General features: G+C 58.4%; 1 protein-coding gene across 1 annotated transcript; it reads left to right on the forward strand.

The window, feature by feature from the left end:
- The first annotated feature begins 289 nt into the window (after positions 1-289).
- CPNE6 (copine 6) lies at positions 290-7418 on the forward strand. The gene is made up of 18 exons (XM_061158501.1): positions 290-530; positions 1034-1147; positions 2417-2588; positions 3009-3188; positions 3546-3620; positions 3780-3854; positions 3972-4055; positions 4146-4235; positions 4587-4691; positions 4920-5006; positions 5233-5292; positions 5535-5668; positions 5744-5798; positions 5888-5939; positions 6261-6394; positions 6497-6733; positions 6938-7112; positions 7213-7418. The coding sequence occupies exons 3-17, from the start codon at positions 2421-2423 to the stop codon at positions 7073-7075; spliced, it is 1674 nt and encodes a 557-aa protein (XP_061014484.1). The 5' UTR covers positions 290-530; positions 1034-1147; positions 2417-2420; the 3' UTR covers positions 7076-7112; positions 7213-7418.
- Positions 7419-9150: the final 1732 nt, after the last annotated feature.

Raw genomic sequence — 9150 nt, forward strand, 5'->3', positions numbered from 1 at the left:
AACCCCTGGCACAGTGCCTGGCACCCAGGAGATGCTCAGTAAATTGTTGCTACCTTAATACACGAGTAGCTCTGGGGATGGAAAGTGAAGTGCCCTGGTGACCCTTCCTGTCATACTCATCCAGACCGCCATGTTCCCAGATGTCTTCACGTGCAGCGTCCAGACAATTGCTCCTTTCCCCTGGCCTCACTAGGGAATGACTAATGTCTTGTTTGCTCAAGATCTGTGCGTGGCACGGCCCCTCCCACAGGATGTGGCCATATGGGCTGAATCTCAGGGTTGGGGGTGAGTTACGGGCACCAGGAAGATGCCTCCGGAATCAGTCCAGCACATCTGCACACACTGGGAAGCCCCTGTCTTCAGGGGGCTTCGTGACCGGGATGTGACACTGTGTGCTATTAAGCAATTGTGTCCGTTTCCTTGTCTCCCTGTTAAAAGGTGGAACTTTGAATTCTAAAAGCTATGAGGCTCAGCATGATATGTAATGTCCTTTAAGGGACACGTGAAGATCTCCATTCTGTTGTATTCAGGTTGGTGGGCGTGAATGAGGGTATGTGTGTGTGTGACAAGTATAGCCCTGTGTTCTTCTGTATGTGACTGCGAATGTCCTTAACAAATGTGATGTGGAGAGCGACGTGAGACCGGGTGTGTCTCCCCGTGCGTCCCCAAGGCTGAAACTGTCATGGTGTCGCGGTGAGTTTATGTGCTGGCACCTGTTTGTGTCAAGATTGTGTGTGAGCCTGTGAGTCGTGGGTGCGTATGTCTCCATCAGCTCCCGGCGTGAATGTGTGTGTGTGCACGCACAGCCGCAATGTGTGCCTCTCTGTGATGCTGGGTGTGGGTGTGGCAGGAGGGGAAGATGTATGTCACTGTGTCTGCGGGGGTCCTGCCTCCGAGCCACCCTCAGCCCGCCCTCCTCCCCTGGCTCCGTGGCTCCCTCCCAAGCAGTGGCCCTGCCCCCCTTCTCCCTCCCAACCGGTCTGTGCAGGGTGGGGGAGCTGGTGCTTCAGCCCCCCCACCCCTCCCCATCCAGGCCCCATAAATAGCAGCAGAGCCGGAGCCGGAGCTGGCGCCAGCGGCTGGAGCAGCAAGGGAGTCAGGGCCAGGGCCAGAGAGCCGGAGAGAGGAGCCCCCGACTAGAGCCCAGGTGAGCCCACCCTTCATCCCTCGCCCAGCCCCAGCCCAGCCCAAGCCTGGCCCAGTCTCCATAACAACATCGCCCATAGCCTCCAGAGAGGTCTCCAGTCCTGCCCAATACCCTCACCACCACATGCTCCTGCCCGACTCAGGGGATCTGTGGGAACTGGGAGACTTGTGGCTAGAAGGCAGAGCCCACCCCCCCCCAAACCCAGACCCTCCCTCACGAATCCAGAAAGGCACACACTGTGAGGAGGGGGTACCCAGCCAGGGAAGGGTCCCAGTTCTGAGGGAGATACAGGAACTGTCACAACCTCCTGAAGACAGACATCCGACTAGGGGATAGACACGGGGTGGGGGCATTCAGACACACCAACGTACACTCGCCGGGGAAGCACGACATGAGATCAGACAGCCTCACCCTGAGAAGTGGACAGACACAGAGAGATGGATGGACCAGCCATGAACTCGGGCCAGCGTACCCCTGCATGCTGCTGCCCGAAGCTTGGTACTGTTGGGGGAGGGTGGCGTGCGTGCATCCCACGGGCAGCATGGAGGGGGCCGAGGCTCCCCAAAAATCCTGTCGCTAAGAGACAGCACCAGTGCTGCCAAGAAGTGTGAGAACAAGGGAGGTGGGGAGGAAAGCCAGTGTTGTCATAGTGGGAGCTACTGCCAGGAACCTAGAGGAGCTTTCAGCAGGGGCCGAGCTCTGCTTCTCTGCAAGCCCACCACCCCTCCCTTTCCACCAGCCAACCAGAAGGTGAGTCGGGGGAGGTGGATGGGGACAGCCCTGCAGGGCACCTTCCAACCTGTCTCCTCCTGCCCACTGCAGCCTCCATTCCTGACTATCCTCTTCAGGCTTGCCGGGGCCCCCACCTCTCCCCTCCCCACCCCCTTGCCCCAGTTCAGCTTCCTCAAGCCAAGACTGAGTGCAGCGCTGGCTCAAACATCAGTCGGGAAATAGCAGAAGGCGCTGATGTAGCGGAAAGTGTGGATCAATCGATTGCCCAGGAACCAAGGCTGCCAGGAACCCCCAAGCCCTCTCCAGCCCCATCCACGCACACAAGGCCAGCAGGGGTGACAAGAGGACTCCCTGGGCAGTGCAAGAGTGAGAGGCTCAGAGCTCAGAGCGAGCGAGTGAGGCCAGGGGGACGAAGATCCTGAGATGCCAGGGCCTCCGGAAGCAGGGCAAGGGGGTGGGGCCCAGGCTGCCAGAGACAGACCCCTCCTCTGGCAGGTGTCCCCCTTCCAGTGGCCAGTGTCTGCTCTGTCCCCGCAGAGACATGTCCGACCCAGAGATGGCCTGGGTGCCCGAGCCCCCAACCATGACGCTGGGGGCCTCGAGAGTGGAGCTGCGGGTGTCCTGCCACGGCCTCCTCGACCGAGACACACTCACCAAGCCCCACCCCTGTGTGCTGCTCAAGCTCCACTCCGATGAGCAGTGGGTGGAGGTGAGAGTGGCCGGCCTCTCCTTCACGGACCTCTGGGACTGAGAGGGAGGAGGCTGGGTGGGGGCAGCCACGGGGGACGGTCAGGACTCTCAGGGGCCTCTTCCAGTCTGGGTGGGCAACCCTAGAGATGCGGGTGCCATCGCAACACACACAAAGCATTTCACAGGGACCAAAGCTCACAGGGTCCTATGGGGTCCTGAGCTGGTCCCCAAAGGCAGTGGCGCTGCTTCCAAGTATGAGAGCCCCAGAGGGCTGATGGTCCCAGGGGCAGGCAGCACCCTAAGCTCGGGGTTCAGCCCAGGGAGGGAGGAGCCAGTCTCTGGGGCACGGGAACCTGAGGAAAGCTGGCAAGACCGGGGGCAGTCCAGGACAGAGCAAAGCAGCCCGGGTTCCCAGAGGTGGGCTCCCCTCCTGCCGCAGGTGGAGCGCACAGAGGTGCTGCGCTCCTGCTCCAGCCCCGTCTTCTCCCGGGTGCTGGCCCTGGAGTACTTCTTCGAGGAGAAGCAGCCCCTGCAGTTCCACGTGTTTGACGCCGAGGACGGATCCACCAGTCCCCGCAACGACACCTTCCTCGGCTCCACTGAGTGCACCCTGGGGCAGGTCTGCGTTCCCACCCCCATCCCCACCCCCACCCCCAAGGTTCTGCCTCCGGAAACCAAAAGAAGACAGAATAAGCTGCGGAGTTAGTTCAGTTGGGGGGTTGGATCCCATCTCCGCCATTCACCCGCTGTGCAACCTTGGGCTAGATATCTAACCTCTCTGAGTCTTAGTTTCCTTATCTAAACAACGAGGGATCACAGTGCCGATCTCTTAAGGTTGCTATGGAAATTAAGTCCAATTCTAGCCCAAGTGCAGCCCCTGTGAGCCATCAAAGGGCGCTTATTACCCTGTCCCTTGTACCCTGGCCAAAGCAGGTGGGGGTGTCACAGCTGGGTCTCCCTCCAACTCCATCCCCAGATCGTGTCACAAACCAAGGTCACTAAGCCTCTGCTACTGAAGAATGGGAAGAATGCGGGCAAGTCCACCATTACGGTAGGCAAGGTCACCGGTACTCACCCGTGAGCAGGGCATTCAACACCCCTGCAGGGACAACCGTGGTGACATCCTGCCCCCAGGGCTGGCCCCCACCTAAGGGAAAGGGCTTTGTGGGGGTGGCGTGGGGGAATCCTGCCACTTGTGTCCCCCTTGCAGATTGTGGCCGAAGAGGTATCTGGCACCAACGACTATGTGCAGCTCACCTTCAGAGCCCACAAGCTGGACAACAAGGTTGGAACCCCAGAGTTTAGGCCCCCATCTCCACCGTTAGGAAGCCTAACCCTCGGGGTTAGCCACCTCCCCTTCAAACCTCACCAGGCTCAGGGACCCTTTCCCCTGCGTCTCCAGGACCTGTTCAGCAAGTCTGACCCTTTCATGGAGATCTATAAGACCAACGGAGACCAGAGCGACCAGCTGGTCTGGAGGACGGAGGTGGGTGCCTGAGGCTGTGGGGAAGGCAAGAGGAAGGGCAGAATATGTGAACCTACATTGGCGGTGACCAGCTCTCTGTGCCTCTCCAAGGTGGTGAAGAACAATCTGAACCCCAGCTGGGAGCCGTTCCGTCTGTCCCTGCACTCCTTGTGCAGCTGTGATATCCACCGGCCTCTCAAGGTGAGGCCCCACGAGTAAGGGCAGCCTGGTAGAGCAGCCAGCCTCTGCCCGAGACTGTCCACCTGAGGGTGCAGGCCCCTCCCTCTCCCCGTTTCCCACTGTGGGATAAAGAACCAGTCACAGCTCAATGTTCCTATATCAATGTAGCTTCTATCAGAGGCCAAGTCCCAACCAGACCGAGCCAAAGGATGAAGTTCAGCAAGTGGCTTCTCTGGACAGATTGAGGACATCTGTTTGGGCCTAGTGACTGTTAGGGCCCTACTTTCCTGAGTTCCTCCTCCTGCCCCCACTGAACCACTGCAAAGCCTCTCTGATCCTGACCCCCGTCCCTGTTTCCCCTTGCCTTTTCAGTTCCTGGTGTATGACTATGACTCCAGTGGGAAGCATGACTTCATTGGCGAGTTCTCCAGCACCTTCCAGGAGATGCAGGAAGGAACAGCAAACCCTGGGCAGGAGGTACTGCAAAGACCCTCCCCTCCCCAAGAATCCCACCAAGATCCCTGGGAAAATCCTGAAGGAGATGCTGAACAGCCCCTTACACGCAACAGGAGGTGGAGAGGGTGGGAAACTCAGGGCTCAGCCTAAGGACTGAGCCGTGAGGGTCCTGCTCTGGGAGGCTCCACTGCAAGGGGGAGGAAAGGTCACATGATGAGACCCTGGGCTTGTGGGGTATGTGGGATCTAGATGCAGTGGGACTGTATCAACCCCAAGTACCGGGACAAGAAGAAGAATTACAAGAGCTCAGGGACCGTAGTGCTGGCCCAGTGCACGGTAAGCAAGCCCTTCCCCCCCCACCACAACCCCATGACAACCTCAGATTCAACCTTGCCCTCATTACAAAGAGCATTTCCCTGCTCCTGGGACCTGAGAACCCTCATCCTATCCACCACCAACTTCAACCTCAAAAACTCTGGCCCCTCCATTTCCCCTGCAGAAGCCCCACCCAGCTCCCTCCTCAAGGGATAGCATTCCACCTTATCTCCCCTCTTCTCACCAGGTGGAGAAGGTGCACACCTTCCTGGATTACATCATGGGGGGCTGCCAGATCAGCTTCACGGTAAAGGTCTTGGGGTGGGGAGGTAGCCAAGGGGGCGGGGCCAGGCCCAGAATCCACACTGCCCTTACTTGGACCTCTAATGAGCCTTAGCATGGTCAGCTTGTTCCCCTCACCCGACTCCAAGATGAGGCTACCTGGGGGCTTGCTCAGATTCCCCTTAGTCCTCCCTACAGACCCTAGCTCTGATCTAGCCCCCTGGTGGCTCTCACGGATGCAGCATATCCTCTCCCCATTTGCCCCAGGTGGCAATCGACTTCACGGCCTCCAATGGGGACCCAAGGAGCAGCCAGTCCCTGCACTGCCTGAGTCCCCGCCAGCCCAACCACTACCTGCAGGCCCTGCGTGCAGTGGGAGGCATCTGCCAGGACTACGACAGGTAGCAGGAGATGGGGTGGGGGATGGGCTGGGATGCCTTGCCCGATGGGCCCCCATAGCCTCTTCTTCTCCCCAGTGACAAGCGGTTCCCAGCATTTGGCTTTGGAGCTCGAATCCCACCCAACTTCGAGGTAGGCTGGGCAAGGGTAGGAGAGGAGATGCTGGGAGACTCAGACAGAAGGAGAAACATCCACTGGCTGGCCTCACCTTCCCCTCACAGGTGTCCCATGACTTTGCTATCAACTTTGACCCGGAAAATCCTGAATGTGAAGGTAAGAAAGGAGATTCCCACCAGCCCTGCCTCCCTTCATAGAGCTTGCTGCCCACTCCCATGCAGGAGCACAGACTCCATTCCCATGGGCCCAGCCCCCTGCCCCTTCATGGTTCCAGTGTCTGCATGCATTTGTTAAGACTTTCAGCCCCTGACCAGATATCTGCCCACCCAACTCTACCAGCACCTGAACCATCCAACTCTCCTGTTTAGTGAGGATCATGGTGGCAGGGCAGTCCTGAGACAAGGAAATGCCTCCTTACTTTAGGGAGTCTGGAAGAGCTCCCTGCTAATCTCTGCGCTCTCACCTCTTTGCCCACAGAGATCTCAGGGGTTATTGCCTCCTACCGCCGTTGCCTGCCCCAGATCCAGCTCTATGGCCCCACCAACGTGGCCCCCATCATCAACCGCGTGGCGGAGCCAGCTCAGCGGGAGCAGAGCACTGGCCAAGCCACGGTTAGGTGTCCTGGGGGTGGAGCCCGGGGTGGGGGTGGGGTGGGGGGGCAGGGCGCGCCAAGGCCGCAGAGCTGACCGTTCCCCCACTCTGTCTGTCCTCAGAAGTACTCGGTGCTGCTGGTGCTCACGGACGGTGTGGTGAGCGACATGGCTGAGACCCGCACCGCCATCGTGCGCGCCTCCCGCCTGCCCATGTCCATCATCATTGTGGGCGTGGGCAATGCCGATTTCTCTGACATGAGACTGCTGGACGGCGACGATGGTACCTTGCGCTGCCCCCGAGGGGTGCCCGCGGCTCGCGACATCGTCCAGTTCGTGCCGTTCCGGGACTTCAAGGATGTGAGTGCCCGGAGCCCCGTCCCGGCCGAAGGGCTTCCTCAGCTCCTCCTGCCCTCCAGATCTGACCCATCTCTCCCACCTGACTGACGTCCCACGAAAGATGCGGGAATCCGGCTGGCCACCCGAAGCTCTGCCCCTCACCTGAGCCCCGCCTTCCCTCACTCTACCTCCCCTAACCACTTTCCCACCCCAACCCCGACCCAGGCCTCACCCTCTGCGCTAGCAAAGTGTGTCCTGGCCGAGGTGCCCCGGCAGGTGGTGGAGTACTACGCCAGCCAGGGCATCAGCCCCGGGCCCCCCAGGCCCTGCACGCCAGCCACGACCCCCAGCCCTAGCCCATGACTGCCGACAACCTGATGGACACTCCCTCAGTCTCTCAGTGAGTCCTGGGACACTAGAGGGTGGGGCTTGGTGGGGTCCATCTGGGCTGGGAGTGTGGCGTAGAAGAGGGTGCTTATGACTATCCCACTCTCCCCCAGGTGCCTGTTCTGACCCTTGTGACTCAAGAGACCATGCCTCTCCCTCTTGGACCAGGTGTGCCCTCTGGGTCCCGGAAGTGAGTGGTGAGCCCCACCCCATCTCTCCAGGCCCCAGACTCCTCAGCCTCATGTCCCCTCGGTGACTTTCTTCAGTGATCCTGACTTTCTGGCCATTAATAAAGGGAAGCACTCCTAGCACCTCAGCCTGTACCCATCATGTGTCAGATGCCCATTGGGCCATCCATAACACCCTACACACACCATTAAGAAATGGGGACCAGGACCTTTTGAACTCTGAGCCAGAGATCCCCAAGCAGTCTGGTATCTGCAGTTTTACCCCAACTATGTGTGAATGAGATCTGAGGAGTCCCTACCCTCACCTCCCAACTTTGGGGCGGGTAGCCCAGGCTGCCTGGTGGCTAATTACCAGACATGGAAGGGTAATAAGGGGCTGTCAAGGGGGCAAGTTGATGCCCTCTTAAGCTGTCTCCAGAGAATCTTAGCTGAGCCCCCCAGGGGCTGAACTCCAGCCCCCACACAGCTGTGGGGCAGGCTGAGAAGGCGGGAGTAGGGGACTGAAGGAGGGCAGCAGGTCTGCTAGTGAATTATGAATACAGAGTGGGTATCTAAGGTCTGTGCAGCCTGATTTTCCTGGTGCATGAATGTGTGTGTGTGTGTGTTCATGAACTGCATAAGCCTTTAGTGGTTCAGAAGTCCAGCTGTGTACATTTTTTGTTGTTGTTGTGCCTCAAGGTTTGTGGGATCTTGGTTCCAGAGATTGAACCCAGACCCCCACAGTGAAAGCTCTGAGTCCTAACCACTGAACTGCCAGGGAATCCCCTGTGTACTGTTTATAATATGGACAACAAACATTGCCATTTAGCACATGTGAAGCTTTGTGTTTAGTGCTTTAAATGTGGTCACTCTCACTAGGTAGTTACCATTATCTTCCCCATTTTCCTGACAAAGCAAATGAGGCTTGACTGAAGCTTACCTATAGTCAAAGAACTAATAGGCCTAGAACTTGAGTCTGGACCCATATGAATAAAGGGCCCACACTTAATCATAAATATGCAACTTCCATTTGTGATGTACCCATGTGGCCCACTTGTGACCCAAGTGTGTGTACACATGGCCCAGTTATGTGTGTGGGAGTAGATGCCTATGGATGGGCGTCTCTGCCCTTACACGTGTCGTGCAGGGCCTCAGCCAGTTAAAGAAGGCGGGCATGAATGGTGGCAGGTCTAGATCACAGGTGCAGAGAACACATGAGGATCGGGGGAGAGCCAGAGTGACAGGAGGAGAGCCAGGCTCCTAGAAGGACCTCCCTGCCCCAGTCTCTCCCTGCAAGGATTCCAGTGGAAGGGGATGGAGGAGGAGGTGCTCAAGGTGCCATGAGCCACTCATAGAGGAAGCAGAGCCCAAGAGGGTGACCAGTGGTCAGTGGTGGGAAATGAGAAGAGAAAGAAAATTCTGGTGGAGATGGAGGAGAGGACTCTCATCGCAGGCTTCTGAGTGGAGGAGGGATGAGCTGGGCTAGAACTAGAGGATGGGAGGAGGGAACAAGAACAGGGATGGGAAGAGACAGCTGGGGAGGGGGCGAGTAGAGGGGGCAGAAAGGAAGAGAGACATATGGGAGCTTCTTCCCCCACACCCAACTGCTTCTCTCCATTTATTATATGTCCCTTAGAGGACCTACCACTGCTGCTAAGGTAACTGCTCCCGGCCCAATGTCTCTGCTCTGCCCAGAGCCCCGCCCACTCTCTGTAGGTTGCTGAACCCGAGGGCTGGGTTACCATGGCAACTATGAGCCATCAGGATAGCCACAGGCAGGCCTGGCTGGGTCACTACTGTTCTTGGGCTTCTATGCAGTGGAGGTGGGAGCCGGAGGGTCGATCTGGCCCAATCCCCACCCCCCACCCCCATTTCCATTGGGCC

This window comes from Dama dama, chromosome 12 (assembly GCF_033118175.1).
Source record: "Dama dama isolate Ldn47 chromosome 12, ASM3311817v1, whole genome shotgun sequence".
Classification (NCBI taxonomy): Eukaryota; Metazoa; Chordata; class Mammalia; order Artiodactyla; family Cervidae; genus Dama; species Dama dama.